At 40.0% G+C, this 24,507-nt stretch overlaps 1 protein-coding gene across 1 annotated transcript in view; it reads left to right on the top strand.

The window, feature by feature from the left end:
- Positions 1 to 24,507, top strand: part of EP300 (E1A binding protein p300) — a 60,877-nt gene that overhangs the window by 27,871 nt on the left and 8,499 nt on the right. Inside the window, exons 6-27 of the mRNA XM_048302455.1 lie at positions 87 to 323; positions 2,743 to 2,836; positions 3,162 to 3,296; positions 3,758 to 3,875; positions 4,353 to 4,527; positions 4,923 to 5,000; positions 5,817 to 5,926; positions 6,441 to 6,596; positions 7,656 to 8,099; positions 8,596 to 8,784; positions 9,682 to 9,838; positions 10,382 to 10,500; positions 11,723 to 11,962; positions 12,507 to 12,595; positions 15,020 to 15,100; positions 17,241 to 17,297; positions 18,720 to 18,797; positions 19,837 to 19,904; positions 21,341 to 21,491; positions 22,045 to 22,191; positions 22,582 to 22,695; positions 24,325 to 24,490. Coding sequence (XP_048158412.1) covers positions 87 to 323; positions 2,743 to 2,836; positions 3,162 to 3,296; positions 3,758 to 3,875; positions 4,353 to 4,527; positions 4,923 to 5,000; positions 5,817 to 5,926; positions 6,441 to 6,596; positions 7,656 to 8,099; positions 8,596 to 8,784; positions 9,682 to 9,838; positions 10,382 to 10,500; positions 11,723 to 11,962; positions 12,507 to 12,595; positions 15,020 to 15,100; positions 17,241 to 17,297; positions 18,720 to 18,797; positions 19,837 to 19,904; positions 21,341 to 21,491; positions 22,045 to 22,191; positions 22,582 to 22,695; positions 24,325 to 24,490 — 3,203 coding nt within the window. The remainder of the gene's footprint in view (positions 1 to 86; positions 324 to 2,742; positions 2,837 to 3,161; positions 3,297 to 3,757; positions 3,876 to 4,352; positions 4,528 to 4,922; positions 5,001 to 5,816; positions 5,927 to 6,440; positions 6,597 to 7,655; positions 8,100 to 8,595; positions 8,785 to 9,681; positions 9,839 to 10,381; positions 10,501 to 11,722; positions 11,963 to 12,506; positions 12,596 to 15,019; positions 15,101 to 17,240; positions 17,298 to 18,719; positions 18,798 to 19,836; positions 19,905 to 21,340; positions 21,492 to 22,044; positions 22,192 to 22,581; positions 22,696 to 24,324; positions 24,491 to 24,507) is intronic.

Raw genomic sequence — 24,507 nt, forward strand, 5'->3', positions numbered from 1 at the left:
GAGCAGCCAGCGCGCTCTTTGTCCGTGTATTGGTGGGCCTCTCTGGCTGCCTTCTGCTGTCCTCACTAACTCCGTGTCTCTTGCAGCGCTGCTGGGCGGAGCTGCAGTAGGACTTGCCAATACCGGCTCTGTGGGCGTGGGGCAGCAGACAACGCCCAGCATAAACACTACCAGTCAGATAGACCCCAGCTCCATCGAGAGAGCCTACGCAGCCCTCGGACTGACCTATCAAGGGAACCAGATGCAGACACAGCCCCAGGCTCAAGTGAAGAATCAGCAACAGGGACAGTCACCCCAGGGTCTGCGCCCTATGAATCCTATGAGTAAGTTTATCTGCTAGTGTTAAAATGCAAGCTACAGGCAGCCTCCCCATGCTACATCTAATGCAAATTTTCTCAACCTACTAGCTTAATACTGCTAGTTAATTTGCAAAAGGTAGGGCTTTACAATCTTTTAGACTTGAAATAGCAAGTTACTCAGTGGAACAGGAACATTAGAGGGCCCAGGTGCCTTCTTCTGGAAAACAAGTTCTCTGGGAAAACTAGTTTCTTTGGAAAAATGATAATTTTTCAAGGCTTTTTGGGGTTTTTTTTGGTAGCTTTATAATTGTACTGTAATGCAAGTTTCAGGCTCTTGGAGAGTTTTTAATTGGATATACAGGCGTTGGAATGCCAGCATTCAGGTGTACTTCCTGGTCACTTAGAGTGGAGCATTTTACATTTGTATCTCAGATATGTAATGTTTGTTTAAAAAATGAAAAATAGTAAATAACTGACATCATCCCCAAATCCTGTTGTGTGATCTCACATAGCTCTAAATTGTCTAGGTGGCTTATTGCAACATCATAGGGCTAGATAAGAATTTTAATTCAAAGTGCAGTTAATTGGAACCTGGCTATCGCTGGTGTCAAATGAAGTCACCTTTAACCATCAAATCTAAGTTTTTCTGAGGACTTTTTCTTATTCCTGTTTGCTTGAGTTGTGTAAGTAGATGTGGCTTTTTTAGCGGAAAAGAGGAAAGAAGAACTGGTAGTGATTTATCACAAGCTTGTATGGGATTGCAGTGATCCTGCCTACATGTCCCATGACAAACTTGTGTACAGAATGAGAGATTGGTGCAGAAGCACACAGACTGCAGCCTGCAACCAACTGCTGCTTTCCTCTGCAGAGGGAATGCTGCTCCTGAGTTACTCAGGAAAAGGCTGCTGGGTAGATTAGACTTGTTAATGAGATGACTGGCCCTTGTAGATTGTGACTTGATAAAACTTTACCTTCCAGTGTGTAAAAACAGAGGAAAGGGTAAGGGTCCTGAGAGCTTAGTCTTAAAACAATTGGATTAAAATAATACGTTTTTCTATTGTGCCTTAGAGTCTTTTCTGAGGCAAAAGGATTCATATTCTCTTATGTATGTAATTACTTATAGACAGGGTTTGGCCTGTGCATTCCTTGCAGAACAGTGGGCATTCTTTGTATGGTTGCTAAGAAAATCCAATGAAATGGGATTGAAAAAGCTCTTGGAGTGTGAAGAACTGCAGCTTAATGTAGACAGGACAAGCATGGAGAGTGTAGACTTTTGACTGTTGCTTCCTTATTAGAAGCAGGTGGCTAAGGAGGGAATTACAACAGGTGAGAAGGAATTACCAGGTCATGGCCTACAGGAAAACAGGACTAGTTTAGGAGAAACAGCGGGATTTGAGGAAGACTGCCATGTGAAAAGATGCAGTCCTAAGTGGCCCAAAAAAAAACTGGTGGGTTTTTACAGTTGAAAAAGGGAGAGTTAAGATAAAGTTGGACTGTTATCTTGCATGCCAGTGTGCTCTCAGATGGCAAAGTGGATTTGGGAAGAAGAAAAGGACTAAGGGAAGAGCGATTTGGAACAGATTTATGAAAAATCTGTTAAATGCTTGGTTGTGATATTAGGGGTATGCATTAGGCTTCACATACTTAATTTCAGTGGGTTTCTCTTGTATGCAGTGTGTAATTTTGCTTGAAATACAGATTCTGTAGGATTCAAATAAATACTTGTGAAACTTGGTAATGGCTTTCATGCTATTTGCAAATTCTCAAAATTATCTGTTTGGAAGCTCCACACAGAAATATGCTGCATTTTTCTTTATTTGAGAGGTGACTGAAGTGTGTGAAGACAGTTTTTATGGTGATAAGATCTGGTGTGATTCAGAAAATCAGATTTTGTTATGCAACAAATTAGAGGTGTTTCCTGCAAAGGATTGTCAGATTTTCCCTGTTACAAACATTGGAGTTAGTTGTAGGATCATTAAGTATGGAGTGGGTGAGAGGGGATCTTGTCTGATGTAGGTGGTAGTTGATGTTTTAAGTTTTTGAAGCCTTTGTGAATATATATCCTAAGATTCTGAATGAAAAAAACCCCAACTGCTTCTAAACAAAAAAGCAGAAGTGGTTGGAATCTTTCATTAGAGAGGCACAGGAAAGGACTCTGGAACATAATGTTTGCAGCAAATTGAAATCACTTGTTTCTTGATAAGTTCAGGAAGGTGTGCAGAGGAGTAATGAGGTTGATGCTTCACTTGGAGGTCACCAGTGTCGTGCCTCAGGCTTTTTCTAAGTTTGTAAAAGAAAGAGGGTGAAGAGAGCAATGAGTAATTAAATTCCCTTCACAAAAGTCCAAGTACTTGAAAGTCTAAACCCTTGTTATTGCTGAACAATTACTGACTTTGCATGGTAAATGTGGTCTTTGTTTTTTCTGTATTCTTCTGTTTTCTAGGTGCAAATCCAATGGGAGTGAATGGAGGAGTAGGGGTTCAACCCCCTAATCTGCTGCCTGACTCAATGTTACATTCAACCATGAATTCTCAAAAGTAAGTTGAGTCCTTTGTACCCAATGAATTTGTTTTGATCTCATGGCACTTCTTGCGTAAACAGTGGAGTAAATGCCATTGATGGCTATCTCTCCCTTTGGATTTTGTAGCTTCTGTTGCAGTTTTCCAAATCCTTGGGTAGAACAACATGTACTCTTTCATGGCGTTGTTTGGTGCCTGTGCAGCTATTTCTGCAGTTTGTCCATTGATTAGGGAATGGCTGAACTAGCACTTTGGCCTAACATTATTCTAAAAGAGGCTATGACTGTAAGATGGTTAAGCTGGGGCTAGACTTTTGCCCTCAATTCTTGCTCTGTTTTTGAAGCCCCATGATGAGTGAAAGCGCCAATGTTGCCAGTTTGGGAGCCATGCCAACAGCTCAACCACCCAATACTGGAATTCGAAAGCAGTGGCATGAGGACATCACTCAGGATCTCCGAAACCACCTTGTTCATAAATTGTGAGTAGCTAATATCAAAATAATCTCCTGTTAGGTGAGCTGCTGCCCCAGAGGTGTACTGGGGGCAGAGGGGCTGCAGAAGGAAGCCTGACTTGCAAAACTAGAGGGCCAAGGAGAGAATTTTGTCGGGATGCATGAGAAGGGAAAACAGAAGCCCAAAAGATGGAGTTGCATCTGCTGGTTTGGGGCTGTTGTCTTGGAAGTTTCCCACTCCATACTCAAGCCATCTACAAAGGACAGTGTTCCGTGGAAGCAGTAGCAGTGCTGCAGTCTGTCAGCAGATTTGCTTGCTGCTTTGTGTTCAAACCACTGGAGTTAATGCTGGTCTGGGAACATTCTAATCACTTGCATGCTTTTTTTTTTGTTTTTTTTTTTGTTTTTTTTTTTTTTTTTTTTGTTTTGTTTTGTTTTGTTTTTGTTTTTTTTTTTTGTTTGTTTGTTTTTTTTTTCTCCCCCCTCAGAGTCCAAGCCATATTTCCTACTCCTGACCCTGCAGCATTGAAGGATCGACGGATGGAGAATCTGGTGGCATATGCTCGGAAAGTGGAAGGGGATATGTATGAATCAGCAAACAGCAGGGTGAGAAGCCATCCCCCGTCATCTAGTTCTGTGTATTTCTACCTTGATCCTGTAGTGACTGGGAAGGCAGAGGAATGAAAGCACAGATGGGACTCCCAAGTTGCGGAAGCAAGTGTTTAGGGGCTGCTGGATGGGGGCTAGGAACCAGCCAGTTGAAGGCTGCTGCCTGGGTGTGCCAGGAGTTGAGATGTGCTGTGCCTGGGACTTGTCACAGTTCCCTAAAGGCAATGTTGAAGCTCTTCACTGTCAGTGTCCTGGAGAAGTGTTGGACACGAGAAGAGAAATACCTGGTGTTTGTCTAATAGTTGAGAGCAGTGCCCTTAGCAGTGCCCCTTTTTCCTCTCCTATCTGCCCGACAGTCCCTGCAAAGGGGAAGACCACCCCCCACCCCAAGCCAAAGTGTGAATCACTGGGACCTGTTGCCCTTTCTTAATGTGTGTGTGATCGCCTTTCTTGGCTTTTATTCCTCCCAAACAGGCAGAGTACTATCACTTGCTAGCAGAGAAGATCTACAAGATTCAGAAGGAATTGGAGGAGAAACGAAGAACCAGGCTGCAGAAGCAAAATATGATCCCAAATGCTCCAGGCATGCCACAAGCTCCCATGAATCAAGGGCCCAATATGGGACAGCCACAGCCAGGAATGTCTGCAAGTAAGAACCTTTGGGTTACTGATTACCTGGTACAGGAAATCCTGTACTGTCATTTCAGTAGGCTGGTGATCATCTAGGTGTTCGTGGGTACCTGACTTGTTTGTGAGCTACTGTTCACTGTTGCACCTTGAAAACATGCTTTAAATTTGTCCTCACTTTCTGACAGCTGACTCTAAGTCAGAGGGTATTTCTGTCACTGGGATGTAGTTATATTTTCAATGAAGTTCTTGAGTTCGCCTCACACTTTGAGGACTCTTTAATAATGTTTAGTTACTGTATACATTTACTTTTGTTATACATGGGTTTTAATGTGTAATTCTCACTAACACGTGTGGTGGATAAATCTTGGTGGTCTTCTGAATAACACTATCTTATTTCAATGTCTTTTTTCCCAGATGGTCCTCTTCCTGACCCAACCCTGATACGTGCCAATGTGCCAAACCAGATGATGAATCGCATGCAGGCACAGCCAGGTAAATATTTGAAGAAAATTTGCTACTGTGATTTTTTTAAAGGAACCCTGGAATTGGGCAGCTCTTACTGAAGCATCAGAGACCTTGTTTCACGTGCAGTTTTTACATTTGATTAAGAAAATAGCTATCTATATTGTATAATTCTTACATAACTATATAATAAGTATATAACACTATCTCTAGTAGCATTTCGTCTTGTGATTTTGAGATGCACATTAGCTGCTTGCTTTGTTAAATAAAGAGTTTGATGCTTTTGGAATTTCTGATCATGTGTGCATGGGGTGGTGGGATCAGCCAACTCAGGTGAGGACATGTTGGTAGCAGAGGGAATGTGGTGAGAATTACTGCTTGGGAAAAAAGGGCAGAACGTTTGTTACACATTCAATATGTGTTATAGCCAACATGCAAAGTAATTGAAGTTAAGATACAGTTTGAGATTCAATAAGTGAATTTCTGATATGTAATTAAGATAATGCAACTTTCTGTAGAAAGTTGATCTTCAACAGCAGGTGTGACAATCAGTATTTGTCACGTGTTACAGTAGTTCTCAAACTTAATGAGTTGTAATAATAGTGGAAACAGATGTCTTGAAGGGGAAAAAGCTGATCTGTATTCTGAAAGAGTAGATAGCTTGAACACTATATTTAAAATTACTCTACATAACTACTTAATAGAAGGCAATATTGAAATGATTGAAAGCTGGTTGCTAGAAAGCAAAATTAGAAAGAAACAGCATTTCTTCTCCAAATGTTGAATGGTGCCTAAAGGAGATTTCAGGCCTTCGTTTACAAGTGGTTTTTTGGCACAAACTCACAGGAATGAATCAGTTTGGCCAGATGAACATGCAGCTGTCACCGATGGGACCCCGACAAACCCCTCCTCTTCAGCACCCTGGACAGCTAAGTCAGGCTGGGGCCATGAACCAGGTCAGTGTGCCTTCCTGCCAGGGTTGAGTTCACAGGTTTGCTTCTCTTGACTGTGGTTTCCTTAAAAACAGTAAATAAAAGATGCTTAAAAATAAATCAAGCATCAATTCTTCATTCTCTTGGCCCTTTGGTTTCTGTCTTTTGCATCTCCTCTAAGTTCTGTCCAATATATAGTAAATCTTTACATCTTTGTGGTAAGAATTGCCTAAAAATTAAGTTGAAGTGGCTTTTTGTTGCATCCTTAAAACAAGGAACCAAAATAAATCTTAAGTCGTGGTCCCAATCTGAAATCAATATCCTTTTACTTAGCTTTTAAGAGAAATCATCATGAATTCTGTCTTTTGAGAGGAGCTATAAGCAGGCTTTTCATGTTGTATCCTACAGATAAGTGGCAAGCATCAATTTCTACAACACGATAAAAGTTTTTGGTGGTTTTTTTTTTTTTTTTTTTTTTGTAAAATGTTATGAAGGTGTATGCATATTGTGTGAAATGAGTTCCTTTCTTTTCCAACAGATGGGATTTCCTTCACGTATGCAGCAACCAGGAGTTGGCCAGCCTTCTGGTCAGAATCAATTTCTACAACAGACTCAGTTCCCTGCTTCTTCCCCGGGAATGAACACAGCGAGCATGCCTATGACTCAGCCTGGCAATCAGACACCAGTATCTCAAGTAAGTTTCTGATTTCTTGAAGTGCTGTTAGTGAGCTTTGTCATATACTGATTATGTTTGTTCAGTTTGTAGTAATGGAGAAAAACTTGTTTCCTCAAGAGACTGTTGGAATTATAGTCAACCAAATTAATTTATTGAGACTTTTCATTTTCATGATCTGGCACTGGGAATGGCAAGGGTGAAATATTGTTGACTTGTTCTCAGGCTTAATTTTAAGTGTTAGAGAGGAATTGGTTTTGGTTTGTTTTTATGGAGCAAAGAAGAAATTGTGACTCAGTGTGCAGTAGTTAAGATTCTCTTGCTGAACAACGAAGCAGCAGAGCCTGACAAACTAAGATGTGGTACAATAAGTCATAAAAAAGCATGTCTATCCAGGCCTGTGTGTTGCTGGCTTTGGGGGATTAGGAGGGTTATCACTACTGAAGATCTGAACTTACAGTCTAGCAGTTTCCTTTCTGTCCTCTCCCTCTCCCTTTTCAGCAAGAACCTTTCAGGCCAGGAAGAAGTAGGGAACGTCAGTTTGCTTCTCACTGATGCTTCTTCCTAGTTTGCAGGCAAGATTATTGTGGAGTTACAGTTTTTTTTCTTGACCAATACAATTTTTTTTGTAATTTTATAATGGTAGAGTTACAGCTGTACTTATTTGTGATGATAAATTCAGTTTCTAGTCTTGGGGGTGGAGACATGGGCACGCCAAGTGTATTTGAATGCAGTTTTTCACTGTGTGGTGCATTGTCCCGTATTCAGGATGTACAAATCTGCAGTTTTAGAAAGAAATGCTTTGCGAACCATGAGTGTAGGTGTGCCATTTTTAAAATATAACAAGTATAAGTTATTCTATTAAAACTTCTCTAAGAGAGATTAATAAATTATAAAACAGCCTTATGTTTGTGTAGAACAAAATAAGTAGACCATTTCTGCTTTTGAAAGAGTTTTTAAAAGTAAACAAATAGTTGTCACATTTTTTTAAAGTACGCTGTGGAAAAGCAAACATTTGACAGTAATTTCTCCTGCGTTTCTATTTCAAGTCATTGCAAATGTGTACCTGTTTTCCCACAGGCACAAATGACCAGCGCTTCCTGTCCTGTGAACTCTCCTGCAATGGCTCCAGGTTCTCAAGGGAGCCATATTCACTGCCCACCTCTTCCACAGCCTCCCATGCACCGAAATTCTCCTTCTCCGGTACCTAGCCGAACCCCAACACCTCACCACACGCCCCCAGGCTTGGGATCACAGCAACAGCAGGCGGCAGCAGCGGCTGCCACCACTGCCCCCACACCTGCTCCTCAGGCAATGCCACCTGGACCACAGTCCCAAACTATGCACCCCCCTCAAAGGCAGACTCCAACACCTCCGCAGGCACAGCTGCCTCCACAAGTCCAGCCTCCAGTTCCAGTTACCCCTTCTGCAGAGCAACAGCAGCAGCCCTTGTCACAGCAGAGCACGACTGCATCTGTTCCCACACCTACAGCACCACTGCAACCTCAGCACCCCACAACACCTGTAAGGAAATACTTTTAATTGTGCTTTCCCTGCAAATGTTTGTGTGTAAGGTTTAATTTTCAGTTGTGTGCTCCTGGCATGTTTAATATTAAAATAGGGCGGGTTTTTTGTATTTGGGGAGTAACCTTTTTTCATCAGGAAAAGTCTGTAGATCATCTGTTGTTTCCAGAGGGGAAGCATTTTCAGAATTCTAGTGCATGTTTTGAAATTCACTGTGAAACATAGATGAGACTTTTGGTTATGTCTACATAAGCATAGTGCTTGTATACAATAGGAAAACAATGTCATTTTCTATATACCAGGCCTTCCAGTGCATGCTTCTGATGCATGTTTTCCGATAGTTGAGGTTGTGGGACATTTTATTCTTCAGGGAAGGCAAATAGAAGGAGTAGAGTGCTTTTAAACTTGGTGGAAATGTAGTACAGGTAAAACATAGATTAGAGAAAGAAAAATAGGTTCATTAAAAGCCTGCTTGTAATGTGTTTTGTTTCCTCAGCTTTCACAGCCAGCTGTGAGCATTGATGGGCAGGTATCCAACCCCCCATCCACCAGCAGCACAGAGGTGAACTCTCAGCAGACTGTTCCAGAGCAGCAGCAGCCACCCTTGCAGGAGGTGAAAATGGAGATTAAAACAGATGAAGGGGAACCGGAACAAACAGAGATGCAAATGGAGGAGAAACCTGAGGTGAGATTGTTGACCAGATATTGGGTAGAATACCTTCATCTAGTACTGCTGGATGCTGTCATTCCTTCCAGAATTCAGTGAGAGCTCTAGGTGCTACCTGCTGCTGCTGCAGTTTTGATTGTTGTCTTTTGCCTTATTCCTAAAGAAGTGTTTTCTGGTGAAATTGTGGTAGAAGTCAGTGGCTACAAGAAGGACCATTATAATGTGGTTGCTATGAAGCTTTGCTTTGGTAAATACCAATGTGAGAATGCATTCAGGTCAGTCCTATAGCTGTTAAAATAGCAGATACTAGCTAGGATGAGAGGAAACGGCTTCAGGTTGTGCCAGGGGAGGTTTAGATTGGATATTAGGAAAAATTTCTTCACTGAAAGGGTTATCAAGCATTGGAACAGGCTGCCCAGGGAAATGGTTGAGTCACCATTCATGGAGGTATTTAGATGATGTGTAGATGTGGCACTTTAGGGTATGGCATAGCAATGGACTGGGCAGTGCCATGTTAATATTGGACTTAATCTTAAAGGTTTTTTCTAACCTAAATGATTCTATATGTACATGGTGGGCTGCTTTACTGGGCTTTGACAACTTGTCACTGAGGACAGCTAGAAGTGTGGCTGCCAGTCACATCCTCCTGCTGTATGAGAGGCTGTTAGAACTGCCTGAAGAGCTGGAGAGGTACCCATGTGTCTACTTGCAGCTCAGAACTTGTTAGCAGCTCATTGCTACTACTGCAGTGTTTAAAGATGCATTCTAACACATTTGCTCAAGTTTTAGGCGAGTTTTGCCTACAAAGGAGATAGAAGAGTGGGTGGGCAGCATGACAGATAGGTTTAAAGGACAGAAATGTGGATGGGTGGCCTCCCAGAAGATTTAAGTGACAGGCTCCAAACTACTTTCTAGGTGAAAGTAGAACCAGTCGTGGAGGAATGTAAACCAGACCCAATGGAGCAAGAAGAGAAGAAACCTGAAATGAAGACTGAAGTACCAGAGGGTGAAGAAAGACCAACTACTCCAGCAACTCAGTCTTCTCCAGCAGCTGGGCAGTCTAAGAAAAAAAGTAAGCAGAAACACTGTTTTTACTTAAATTCACTGCATCTCCCTAGAGAAATCTCTGCAGGAGAAAAAAACCTGGGCTTTCCTTTTTGGTACTTAGTGGATTATGTGGTACTTACAGGGATTGTTCTTTGTGGCTTTTGGACAAAAATATTAACTAAGACATGTGCTTATAATTGGCTTTGGGCAAGTTCTTTAAGCCTTTACAGTTAGACACTAAGCCATAGTAAAATTGTCAATACAATGGAGATTTGAAATACTCAGTTACAGATTCTCTAGACTATTGTTTTTTCATGGGGCCTCCGAGAGGGGATGTATCTGCAATGTGAGCAATCTCTACTCATCAATGTCTTCTCATGAGCGCCTTTTCTTCAGGTGATCATTTTAATATCCTCCTCTCAACTCAGTGTTGCAGAGGATAAACAAGCCATGCTAAGTACCTTAAACCCATCGTCTGTAGCCTTTTTCCACAGACATCACATTTTCTAGCAGGTTTCTTCCTTCCAGCTGTTTCTGCTATCTTTCTAATGTTGATTGTTTTCCAAAGTTTTCAAGCCAGAGGAGTTGCGGCAGGCACTTATGCCAACACTGGAGGCACTTTACCGTCAGGATCCGGAGTCTCTTCCATTTCGACAGCCTGTGGATCCCCAACTACTAGGAATTCCTGTGAGTGTCTTAGTAAGATAGTTTCCTGGTTTTAATTCAAAGCTACTGTATTTTGACATACCTGTTTGAGAACAGCTTACATCTGTTTTGTTAACATCTTTATATTGATGCGTTTGGGGAGGTTTAGCTTAGGCAGTGGAACATACAAGGTCTAACTTAGGAAAGTTTGTTTGGTTCTGTTTTCCTTTTAATAAATACGCAGATATAGCATGCACTGGAATGATTTACCAACAGAACCCCAGTGCTGTATGGGCTTTTTATTGTTGTTGCTTCATATTATGATGTTTTTATTGCTGAATTTCATAGGTGTGTCTCATCATGTATAAATCTTGCCTGAAGATGTGGGAAATTAAGCAGATCAAACCCACTTAAAAATATCCATTAATGGTTATCTGTAATAGGAAAGGAAGAGACTATTTAAGTTGGAGGTTTGTTAAGGTTAAATTTTCTGCTGGTTTTAGAACTGTCTTGAGAAGACAATTATCATTCAGGGATCTGTGTTTCTAAACTCTCTGAATTGACCACACAAGATTACAAAATATAAACAAATACATAGATCTGGAAGTCCATTTTAGGTGCTTCAGACAATGTTTTTTGCCTGAAAGAGTTTTTGTTTGGTATTGGTGTGGGGGTTTTTTTAAGGCAAATGCTGCAAAATTTCAAGGCCTGCTGTCTTAAAAGCATTTATACACTTGCTAATATTTTTAACAAGCTTTCAATTGACTGTCATTCGGCAGACTTTTGTAGAAGTTTCACCATAACTGATGGTGGATTGGGAAAGGGCATTCTTTAGAGGAGACAGGATAAGTTTTATCATAGAATAAAGGTGTTTATTTTTGTTAGGTTTTCTGGGCTACCAAAAACAGTTGCTTTACATTAATGCTCTTGTGTATTTCTTTGGATCACAATGGCTGCAAAAACATTGGCATTTTCTACTATTTGTAATACTTGTTTTGCTGATTAAAATTAGAGTGACTTGATTTCATTAGTTGTGAATGAGCAACAGCACCTGAGAAATAAAGGAATAAGGAAAAGAAAGCACTGGGGAATTACATGATATTACTTAGAGATTGCATTCTGTGTGTCACAAGCAGTTTGACTATCAAGTCAGGGAGGAACCTGTTTTTCTTGATTAGAAGAATTTATGCGCTGAGAATGCACATGCTGTCATGTCACAACATAGTTCTCTAGTAGGGTTTTAATGTGCTGTGTATTCTTGCAGGATTATTTTGACATAGTGAAGAACCCCATGGATCTTTCTACTATCAAGAGAAAGCTGGACACAGGACAGTATCAGGAACCGTGGCAATATGTAGATGACATCTGGCTCATGTTCAATAATGCCTGGTTGTATAACCGCAAAACATCCCGGGTATACAAGTACTGTTCCAAACTGGCAGAGGTGTTTGAGCAAGAAATTGACCCAGTTATGCAGAGCCTTGGTTACTGCTGTGGAAGAAAGGTAAGAAAGTAAATATCTTTAGTCTGATGCTTGCTTCCTTGAATTGAAGGGGAAAAATAATAGTAGTTGCAGTTGTTATCAGTTATGGTATGTCAAAAATTTCCCAGGGTTTAGCAATCCTGAGTAATCTGAATTTGAGTATTTTGTGGATCTTCTATCTAGTCCTTAAATAATCTATTTGTATATAAGCCCTTGCAGGATAAAAAGTCAGCAACAGAAGGCTTATTTGATTAGGGCAAACTTTTGCTATTGCAAATTAAACAGGTGTGTTTTTATTACTGCAGAAGTTCTGTATTTCACTGTATATTGAAACTGTGTTTCCCTTGTCTTGTTTTGATGTGCTTTCTGTCTTTGGAGAAGAGTTAACTTGAGAATAACAGCCCACTTAATGTCTTTTGTGACTAGCACTTCATACACTTTGCTGTACAGAGAGATCTGTGCACAGAGTAAGGTGGAAGTGTTCACTGTCTGGGTCACACTTGCTTCCCACGGAGAGCAAGTGAAAATGTGTGTGAGTACTAAGTCGACCCATTCCTCTTTGCAGTTGGAGTTCTCGCCACAGACTTTGTGTTGCTATGGCAAACAGCTATGCACGATCCCTCGAGATGCCACTTACTACAGTTACCAGAACAGGTAAGGAAAACTCAATTGTTGCAGTTTTGTGCATGCTGCAATCAATCTGTTATAGGCATGCATGTATTTACATAGACACCCTCTTTATATGTGTACACCTTTGTTTTAAGATAAAATTTTTTGCTGGAACTGCTCTTGAATAGTTTGCCTTGTGTGTTAATAAAGATTTCTTTGAGCAAAAGTTCACTGCAGCCTTTGCTCTTCCTCTTTTGTTCGCAGAAATGTTACGTTTTACTACATTTTGATCCTGCATTTTGATGCCTGCAAATCATATATACAAGTCTGTTGCTTTGTTTCCTACTGTGTAGCAGTGTTTTTCATGCAGAACACTGAGTAGACCGTGCAGAAAGTGTATTAATGCTCGTAATACATATTATTTTTGGCAAGTCTTTGTTTTTCTCGTGATGTTAACACCAAAGAACAAACTTACTTCTGTATTGCACATCTTAATTGGAAGATCTGTGTATTCAGATCTTCAGCAGATTGATGCTTGCTTTTTCTCACAAAGTTTCCTAAAGGGAATTGTCTTGGCAGTAGCTATCAGTAGCTCTGTAAAATGCTGTCACTTCTACAGCTCTTTGGAGCATCTTTTTTACTTGGGGTTTATTAAAGGATTTAAATTTACTTGACTTCTGAAAGGAGGTTTCTTGCTAGTCATCTCTGCCAGCTGGGGAAGTGTGGCAGGAAGAAGCAGGCAAACACATGCTTTAACACTGCCATATTCCCTTGCCTGTCACCAGAATGTACCTGCTAGAGCAGAGGACTGGTTATCTCCAAGATCCATACAATTATTTAGTTCCTGCTCTCCATTCATTCCAGTACCTCAAACAAACAAAACAACCTGCCCCAAAACAAACCACAATAACAAAAACATGGAGGATTTTACCCTAAAGCCAAGATTTTCCAAGAATTGTAGTTTCCTTAAGCACCTGGTCAGATGAAAGCAGTGAAAGATTATACAAGTTATATCTTAACCTTTTAAGGCTTCATAAAGGGTTATAGCAGCAAATGGTGTTTTTTAAGCTTTTCCTATTTCTTTAGTCCTATAGAGTATCCCACAATAGCTATTGTAGTTTTAGGCTTGTATGTAGCGTAGAGCTTGTCTTGTCATGTCAGTATCTTCTGCTTATGTTTGTCTGTGGGCAAGTACTAGATGAACCAAAAGACTATTGCTCAGAAATCTGACATTTGACGCATTTTCAAATGTTAGAAGGGAATCTTTGCATTGTAACAGGTGCCTACGTGTGACTTGTAAATTACATCATATATATAGATGCATATATCTATAGACTGAAATGTATAATTCCAGAAGTACTGTTCTCTGCATTATCTCAGATTAAAACTGGGAAAGAAGGTTGAGACCTGTCTTTTTAGCCTAACAGTTGCTAATAACACAGATTTGTGTGGCTTTGTAAAGAACTTGTTTGAATGTTTTATTTCTATTTTTAGCTGTCTTGTGCACTCAATTAGCATGCCTTATAATGGAGAAGCCACAGTTTTAGAACATTTTTGAAGGCTAGGGTACAATCTTGAATTCATCTCTATTTTATTGAAGTACAAATGAAATCTTCCTCTGTAATGCTGTAGTGATGGCTGGACTGTTCTATGTGCAGACTATGATATGGAATCATATCCATGTAGACCATTATGTGTCTAGTTAATGTTAGTTAACAGAGTTTGACAGTTCTATTAGTCTGTAAGACTTTTGAGGACAGATGTTATTGTTCCTAAAGTTTCTGGTATTTAGCTTTCCCTTTCTACTGGGAGAGAATTCTGTGACCTTTCAGCATTTTTACATTTAAGATGGAAGACTACCTCTCTTCCATTGATCTCCTGCAGATCCTCCTCCCAGCAGAACTGCTGTGCTGATGTACAAGTCAGAGTAGCAGTTCCTCCTTCCTCCTGCTCTTTCCCTGTCTCATTTTAATTCTTTGCTGTACGTGGCATGGATTATTAAAATGAAGAGGGTATGGGTATGCTAAAATGGAATACTCTTGTTTAATTTGTTTTTATCGTTTGCTGCTTGTGAACCCATTTGAGAGATTTAATGCTAATCTGTGCTTTGCCTTGGCTTTCTGCTTTGTGTTGTCTTGTCTTGCTTCTATGTTTTTGTTTTTGTCCTGCAAACCGCCATTTCTTTGTTCGTGTGTGTGTTATTTTTTTAATTTCTCCTTCATGCTTGTCATTGTCTGCACTTGGCTTTGATTGCGCAAAAAAAAAAAAATCCAAACCAAAATACCAAACCAACCAAACACAATGTGGGGCCCATAAATCTGCATCATTGAATATCCTTGTCGCCGTTGATGACCTGCTCTCTGCTCCTGTCCCTTCCTTGGCCTGCTGTGATTGGTGGCTCCGTTGCTTGACTTGGGCTGTGTTGTGTGGACGGAGCAGTTCACCCAAATATGGCCTTCTTGCTGACAGGTATCATTTCTGTGAGAAGTGCTTCAACGAAATCCAAGGGGAGAGCGTTTCTTTGGGAGATGACCCATCACAACCTCAAACGTGAGTTATTTGTGTTTGCTTGGGCTGTGCTTTCGTAAGCTGTATCATGGCCTCCAGTGCTTTCTGTAGGGAAGGAGTTCAGCTGTAGGTTTTTAGGCTAGTAGAAGGTAGATGATACATCCTTCATAAAAGCCTGGACTTGTGCTTGTCTTGAAAACCCGGACTGACTGAACTAGTCAAAAATAAGCACTTAGTGCTTAAACTTGCAACTCTGCCAATAGAAGGGAAAGAAGAAAATGGCTTTTTCCTTGAAAAAAAGTGAAAGTATTCTACTGCAGAAAAATAACCATGCCTGCAGGCAAGTATGTGACAGACATAGCTTGAAATGTCAAATGTACCGTTTTCTTTATACACTAGCTATGCTATTAAACTTGTATTCAACATCAGGTGGTTTTTCATCCAAATCAGAAGCAGGCAACCTCCTTTTGCCATACAAATACTTCACTGCTGGAATGCCATCTGCCTATGAGAAATGCTGTGCAGTTGTTGAGGAGAACACAGTAAAAGGCTGTGCATGTTGCCATGTTGCTGGCAAACTGTTGGGGCAGTCTCTCATTTTGCTGTATCCTCCTCATACCTCCCCCCCCAAAAAATTTTGAAACTGAATTTTGGGAGACTAAGGAATCTGTTGAGGGACAAATGAGTGCCAAGCAGTTACTCTTTGAGTTGTTCAAGAAATCCCTTTGGGGGAAGGCAGTGGAACAACCCTGCAGGTAGAACAAAATGAGGAATTCAGGAAAGTTTGAAGCCAGAGGGAGAGTTGTTCAAGTTGGTAATTGGACAAATTGAGTTAACTTTCATTTGGAACCAGATCCTGGATGCACTAATGGATAGATATAGAACAGTACTGGAAGTATCTGTTTGGGCTTGGGATGATGTAAGTGTACTGAAAGAGGGTAGATTGAGATTAGATACAAGGAAGAAATTCTTCATTATGAGGGTGGTGAGGCACTGGAACAGATGGCACCAGGAAGTTGTGGATGCCCCATCACTGGAAGTGTTTAAGGACAGGTTGGATGGAACTCTGAGCGACCTGGTCTAGTGGAAGGTGTCCCTGACAATGGCAGGGAGTGATGATCTCTTAAGGTCCCTGCCAGCCAAAACCATCCTAGGTTTCTGTGATCTGCCTTTCTGGAAGGAAAAAGGAAGAAATAATGTTGTATGCTGGTCAGTACAATGGGCCATGTCCCTGTGGGTAGGTGGATTGCTATTCTAGTAGAAGTAAAGATCCAAAGTTTAATCCATATAGTCATAGAGTACGTCATAGGAATATACATGGTGGGTCCTGTTTAAGTTCCATGCACCATATTATAAGAATAGTTTGAGGTAATTGAGATATTTAACTTCATCATTTGTTTTATAAGGAGCTTCAAGTATTCTGCAGGTGGCACTATTCAGAATAAACACTGAAATAAAAGGAGGTAGTAAGGTTAATTCATCTCATGCAAATTGGAGTGAGTCTGTGTCTGCTTCTCAGAGAGGGACATACTGATCTTCTCATGTTATGCAGAACACTCTTTGGGGTAAATTCTCACAGATTTGAGTATTCTTGTATGTTCTGAACCAGCTCATTTAAAATATACTTGTGACCTCACTGTCAAAAAGATGGGATTTTAGGCCTTGAAAATGATGTAGGGAAGGTAAAGATAATGTGTTGTGGTGGCTGGGTTGGGGTTGCAGGGTTTGGAAGCTGAAATTTATCCTTTGAAGTCGATGTAGGAGGAGGGATAGGGGAATCTGAAAAAAGAGAACCTACCTTTCTCAGTAATCAAAGATAACTGGAATTCTCTGCCTGCAGAATATGAGGCATATCAAGTAGTCTTTTCACTGTTAAGTACTGATTAGACCTATCCAAAACTTGAATTGTCAGCAAGCTTTAATATTTATCCTGTAGTAAAACTGAATAAGGGAACAATGTTGCTCTCTACAAGAGAAAAATAATGTTTTTCACAGACAAAGTGGAGTGGTGTATACTTCAGTTGCCTGTCACTGTGTAAATATAATTACTTTCTTTGTAGTGCCAGTGAGTGTTTAAAAAATCTGCTTGTAAGTTTTGTCTTGTTTTGTGGATAGGTGTGGTATGGCATGAATGTTTGTTGTCTTGTGTTAAAACTGAGTTTTATTGCCTGTTTCTCCATAGCACGATAAACAAAGAACAATTTTCAAAAAGGAAAAATGATACACTGGATCCTGAACTGTAAGTATTGCTGTCACTCTTTGAATGATCCTCATTCTATTATAATTACTTTGTAAGATATGTGTTATTCATCCACCATGGGTTTTGTCTTTGTTTTCCAATTTCATGGAACTCTGTTAGTATGTAGAGGCTGCTCAGTAGTCAGCAGATCTGGCATTCTGTGCTGAGAACCCAAACCACCATGGCTGTGCTTGAGAAATATGTAAAACTGGATGTATGGGCTGAAATCACTCCATTTTGTTGTCTTGCATGTGGATTCAACAGAAGGATGAATGCAGATAGCTCTGCTTTGAAATTTTGGTGTGGCAAATGCTAAGTCTCAGAACTGATTGGAGTCATTTGGCAGTAGCTCTTACTGCTGTTGGCTTTTCTAGTTGCTGTATTTTACAGGCAGCTGTAATAGAAGGAAAAGTTGTTATATTTTGAATCAGCCAGTTCTTCTGTACTTCTCTGAAAGCAGAACTGTAGTCATTCAGTAACATTAAAATGATGGTGACTCAGCTGCCTTTTTTGATATTTTTGAAACTGCTTTACATGGTCGTGCATCATACACCTGTGCTGCTACTCTGCAAACATTATCTTCATTCTCAAATGAATGAGCAAAAAGGGTGTTTTTTATTCCCACACCATCCTTCTAAAGGCACAAGGGTCAGCCAGTTCTTCTGTTTTACAAGGGCTGTGGGAAGGGGAGAACAGTAGCTTGATTCATAATTTTTCTTTCCCTTTGTTAAAATGAAGATAGGATATAAGCCTAACTTACAGTCTGATACCACATGCTCTACACAGATTACAACTACTCATCCAAAGTCTCAAACTTTTAGACAGGCATGTTCAAAAGGAGTCAGATTGTCCCAACATCTGAAGCAACCTTAGGTATTTTGGAGAATTATATTCACCAACATCTGGGAACTAGACCATATGACTTATCTCAGTTGTCCTTAAATCTCTGCTAATCCTCTGAAAGTGACTTAGATACTCGCTTCTGTGTTCTTCCTTCCCACCTTTCTGTAGCATATTTGCAATGTACCCCAGGGTTCAAGCATAGTGGGGTAACTAACAGCCAAGTATTTCACCTGGTTCTTCCTTTCTAGCATGCGAATCCATTTTCCTCTACTCTTTATGGCAACAAGCAGTTTACAGATTTTATCCTTAAAAGGGCTTCACTTGAAAAAAATGAGTGGATGGTGATAAGACAAACAAATGGTAATAATAATAACGTGTCCCTGCATAGTCTGCCTGACTTGAGCTGGCAGGTTCTTAATTTTTTCTGAAGGCTGTTCTCAGCATAGATGTGCCCTCTATGTTAAATAGACTCAAAAGCCTAAATGCTAGAAGTGCTCTAATAAAATCTTACAAAATATACAAACAAGTAATGATACTACTAACCTTTGCTTCCTTTTGCCTTTTTTCTGCCTTCTACAGATTTGTTGAATGTATAGAGTGTGGAAGAAAAATGCACCAGATTTGTGTTCTTCATAATGAGATAATCTGGCCTTCTGGGTGAGGAATTTCTCCTTATTAAGTAGATAGCATATTTACTGTGTGGTAGAGCTCATGCATAAAATTCCTTATATTGGTTATATTTAAAAGACTGTTTAATGGAAGAAGTTACATTCCCTGAAAATTTTACACAATCTAACATCAAATTTAGACAGTATATCTTACAGTGTTGTGTGGGAAGTTTTCTAATCTTTAATGTTTCCAGTGCTTTGTGTGGAAGAGAGCATTTCAGCATTTTATGTTTAGAGATGCTAGCCCTTCATGAAAAGACATTTTTAGTTCTGGTAACAGTTTCAGACTGACCTGTTTTCTGTACAAATCATACTGCTTTGTCATCTTCAAAAAATTTTGTAACAACTGAAGGGTTTAACAGGTAAATGAACTTTTTTGACCTCAGCAATCAGATTAAATTTCAAAACCAATATAGTTTTCTTTAGATACTTGACAGTTCTTGATCAAAATACTGGGTTTTCTTCTGATTGATTTAAAAACGTTTAAAAGGATGATAAATTGTATGTTGGTAAAGTTTTATAAGAGCTTAAATGTCTCATTTATTGTCAAAAAAGCTGTGAGTTCTAGCATTCTGTTGTCCTATCCACATTGCTGCAGAAGAGGGTGGATGTCCTGTAACTGGGGAAGAATCACAGAATCATCTCAATCTACAGTGTATTTGGGCATTTAGAAAAAAAAATCAGCCTTTTGCTTGGTGTTGCAGTGTCTTATCTTCATCAGAGACAGCAGTTTGAGCCTATTTGCTCCAAGAACACTTTGAGCTGATATTGTCAGACCTGCCACTGGAGACTTTCCTGGGCTTTCGGGTGGTGATGTGGGTGACTGATAGAAGATGCAGCACCTGGAGCTTAGATCCTCCTCTGCAGCTTTGAAACAGTTGGGCTGTTCTTTGTGCTTTTATTTCAAATTTCAGTTAAGGTATTTTCCAGATAAGATCTGGTGAAAGATTTTGCTTCTAATGGTAAGATGCTAGAGAACTTGATGGTCTGACTTGGGATGACTTCGTGTTCTCTCTTGTTTGCTTCAGCTTTGTCTGTGATGGCTGCCTAAAGAAAACGGGACGAACCAGGAAAGAGAACAAATTCTCTGCTAAAAGTAAGAGTCTGACACTTGTACAAGCAAATTTAAATAATATGTTAAGAATGGGGAAGAAGTGGCTTTTATGCTTGTGTTGCATTTAGGTTTTTTGGAGCTGAAGGAGGATACTTTGGGTCAGTTTTGACCGTCAGGTCTGTGGTGTTCAGAATGTTTGCATTCACAGGTGGTGGTGTTAGCTAATAGTCTGTTTTAGAGGGCTAACATACTGTTTTAGAGCACTTCTACTGCAAGGTACGCATCCTTTTATCTCAATTGCAGTATCGATAGCATTGGGAAATAGTTGATGTGTGACTGCAGTCTGACTTAAATTTTTGATAACATGTTCAGGTCACTGTGACTATTGCTGCTCTTAAAAGCTTTGATGGAGATAAAGGTTGTATCACCTGGTGACAGAACTCTAGAGACATTTCTTCTTGATCAAGGCAGCTGATTTGAAGGCAGCGTAGGAGGAAATTTGTGTAGTCATTGTCCATCTGTTCTGTAGACGAAATAAGTCTTTCAGAAACTTCTTAGAATGGTGTACTACTTAGAAATAATGAGGATTTATGTTTCTACTGAAATTTTTAAAATTCCGGCCAACCAATAGCATCAAAATTCAGCAAACTATTCAATGAATGGCTTCAGCATCTGAGTCTTTTCAAAATCTCCAGAATCAAAACTCCCTAGAGTCGCTAAGAACACAGGAAGAATACAAGGGTTCTTTTACCATTTCTATCGGTTTTTGTTTCTAGCAACCTGAAAGCATAGTTAACGTAGTAGAGCAGTGCTTAACCAAAAGATGTCAAATTGGAAAAATGAAAAGCTGGTGGATGTGTAACTCTACCAGAAGTAATGGCCAGTGTTGAGGCAGGCCCTGTTACATCAGAAGTTCTACTTTCCCTTTCAGCTTGAGGTTTTTGTCAGCTAATGTACTTCTTTTGTATGAAGATTGTTTGAACATGAGAAGCTTGTAAACTAAGTATGTTAGTTACACATACAGTTGTATTTAGTTTTCCTTCCACTGTTGAAATACATTCTTTTTGTGAGTGGAAATACTAACTTGGCTAATATGGCTTTATAGACAGAATATACTTCCAGATGCAATGTCTGCTCGTGAAGATGTGTCTGAAAGCAGTGTTTTGTAATCCAGTTGAAGTAATTAATAACACCTATTCAGAAGAAACCTTAATTGTGGTTGACTTTTAAGACAAGATAGAAATTGGGTTGAAATACTGATTCTTTATTCATTTAAATAATATATAAGCCATAAATGTGCCTGCAGGGGAAAGGCAGCTCACCCTAGCTAGAAGTGTTAGGGTTTAAAGATAAAGCTTTAATTTATGCTAACATACTGCATGTGTTAAGAGTCATTTTTCATCTAACATCTGAGTAGAGAAATCACATATGAACAGTTCAGTTTTGTATATGTTTAGAGCTGTATTTTCCTCCTGCAGGGTTACCAGCTACAAGACTTGGTACCTTCCTGGAGAATAGAGTCAATGATTTCCTAAGACGACAGAATCACCCTGAGGCGGGAGAGGTCACAGTTAGGGTGGTACACGCATCTGACAAAACTGTCGAAGTAAAACCAGGAATGAAAGCAAGGTATGTTCATTTCTAATTTTGCTTTCTTTTGGGGGAGATGGGACCTGTTTGTACTTACATGATACACTTTGATTAAATAGAATAATTTAGGTTGGAAAGTGGCTCTGAACTTGAGTCCAGCTGTTACCCTAGCACTGCTAAGGCTACTGCTAAACCATATCTCCAAGTGCCACATCTACACATCTTCTAAATACCTCCAGGGATGGTGACTCAAACGCTTCCCTGGGCAGCCTGTTTCAATACTTGACAGTACTTTTTGTGCAGAAATTTTTTTCTAATATCCAGTCACAAAAGACTGTTGTATTCAAGACCTCATCACCAGCCAGTTCTTGACAAACAGGGGTTCCCGCAGGTTAATAATTTTTTGTGATGAGTGTCTTTTTCACAGTAAAAAGTGGCTGTCTTATATTTGAGTAGTCTATAAATATTTACCTTTCAAATTGCACTAAAATTACACTTACAGTAGCCCTCATCTTTGTTGGCTTCACCTGGTAACATGCAGTCTCTGATATGAGCATATATTTGATATTCCCCTTCACCCTCTGGTCTGCAGGTTTGTAGACAGTGGAGAGATGGCAGAGTCTTTCCCTTACCGAACAAAAGCGCTTTTTGCCTTTGAGGAGATTGATGGTGTAGACTTGTGCTTCTTTGGGATGCATGTGCAGGAGTATGGCTCAGACTGCCCTCCACCCAATCAAAGGTGAGGAACTCCATGAAAGTCTGTTGTATTTTGGCACTCTCTTGTTTGGATGAACCTCCTGTAGTTCTGTATAGAGCTTCTCTGTTGCTTATGTGAGACCCTTAGTGCTGTTAGGTTCTAGAAACAAAGCAGCTTCTGTAATGTTAGAGTTGCTTCTTACTGGGGATGCTGGCTGGCAGACAGTGTTGCATTAAGGATCACTTATCTGTGTTCTCAAGGAAGGGGTTGGATAGTTTTAGGGAGATGAGGCTAGGATATCAAAAGAAGGCCAAGTTTCTAGAGGTAGGATCAGAGACTTTGCAGATTGCTGTTGTAATGGATGCTTCAGATATATAAAATAACATGAATAAACTTAAAGTCTCTGCTCTTTTTCACACTTTTTTTTTTTAGGCGAGTGTATATATCTTACCTTGACAGTGTTCATTTCTTCCGCCCTAAATGCTTGAGGACTGCTGTCTATCATGAAATACTAATTGGATATCTAGAATATGTTAAGAAACTAGGGTAAGTATCTTATAACATTTTCTTCTGTGCTGCATTGTGCTGAGTAGTTCTTGTTGCAAATTAAATTACTACATCCTATAGTACAGAATATGGTGCCTAAGTATCCACCTGTGATAGAGTAATTTGACAACAACTGTGTACAGTTGAAAAGAAGAGAAAAAGGGATTGCAGGCTTTTCAGGGGAGGCCTCTGCTTCAGACATTTTTAGGTTTCCAGACTTATGTGAAACTTCCTTAAGTCTTAGTAGAAAAAGTGAGCCTGTTCTCTAGCCCATAAAATGTGTAGTGCCATGGTTTTAATTAGGTCATTCCTTTGGGCTAGCAAGTAAGTTCTTGCCCTTGTTTATAAGGAGAAAGGTAAGTGTATTTTGTCTGTACTGATTAGCTCTGTAACAGTTGTATAAGGCCACTAAGAAATCTTGAGTAGCTGAAATTGTGAGAAACCAAAGAGTTAGGAAAGAAAGAGGAAAATATACTTCGACAGCACAGAAGAACACAGAACAACTGCAGTAACAAGAACTGCAGTAACAAGAAAGGTGGAAATTAAATTACCATGATTACTGAAGTAGAAAGGCCAGTGAAGTAAACATCACTCTACTGTCAAGGTGCCTAGTGTAGGTTGGTGGAGTTATTTGTGGAGACATTATTAGGGACTATGTTTAAAGCAGTTGATGAGAAAAGTTAAGAGAATTGAAATGGAGGTAAGTGGTACTATCTTCGGTACCTCAGTGAGGTGGTGTGTTCTTTACTACTTCAAAAGCATACATTAGGTTTCTTTCTGCTTTATTGTCTATCTTCTAATCTGTGAGTCTGTACAATTGCTGCATAAAACTCAAGCCTCAGCTTTACTTAATACTGTTTTCTGTGCTAATGGGTAACATCAGGTTCTCATTTTGGGAAAACAATCTTGGTCACGCAGTATCATCTCTCCATTCTCAGGCAGAAGGAATGACAACTGGCTGCAGCTCCCAGGGCCTGGGGAGGGTTCTGCAGAGCTGTTTCTCAACAGGGCAAGGATAGTTATTTTTCTCTGATTATTCTTCCTACTGGAGTTCTCTTCAAAAACTAATAGAGAAGAACTGAGGATGAAGAAGTGATCTTTGGTGTTACATTCCCTGCAGCTGCTACTATTTGGCTGTCGTCTATCTTACTAGTACCCTAGATTGTGCACCCAATAGCATAGGTTGGCAGTGCCTGTTTATTCCCAAATGTAATTCTAAAACTTTTTGAAACTGATTCTCAAAACCCAGGGGATTTACAGTAGAAAAGTGAGTTCTGTCTTTAAGTAAATCTGTTTTTTAAATGTTGCCAGATAAAGAATTATTGCTCTGTCTCAAGCTTTCACTACTGAAATACCTAGACTCCATCTTTCTCCCATTAGTTAATTGGGAGATGGCAATTGCAGGTTTGTATCAGGCTTTGTTTTTTATGTAGGCTGTAAAATGTGCACATTTTACATATAAGTGCTCCATATATAGCGCTAGATTTTAGAAAATTAGTGAAAAGCTGGAAATGTTGAGTCCGGGAACAGCTGCCAGCTCGGTGGTGTCGCCACCTGGTGTCAGAGAGGAGAGCGCGCGAGCGTCCATTGTCAGTGCCCACATGTCCCGGTTTTGTTTGACCACTCCAGGTATACTACTGGACATATCTGGGCGTGCCCGCCCAGTGAAGGAGATGACTACATCTTCCACTGCCATCCTCCTGACCAAAAGATACCCAAACCCAAGCGACTGCAAGAGTGGTACAAAAAGATGCTGGACAAGTCTGTGTCAGAGCGCATCGTCCATGATTACAAGGTGTGTTAAATGTATGC

Source organism: Corvus hawaiiensis, chromosome 4, assembly GCF_020740725.1.
Source record: "Corvus hawaiiensis isolate bCorHaw1 chromosome 4, bCorHaw1.pri.cur, whole genome shotgun sequence".
In the NCBI taxonomy this organism is placed as follows: Eukaryota; Metazoa; Chordata; class Aves; order Passeriformes; family Corvidae; genus Corvus; species Corvus hawaiiensis.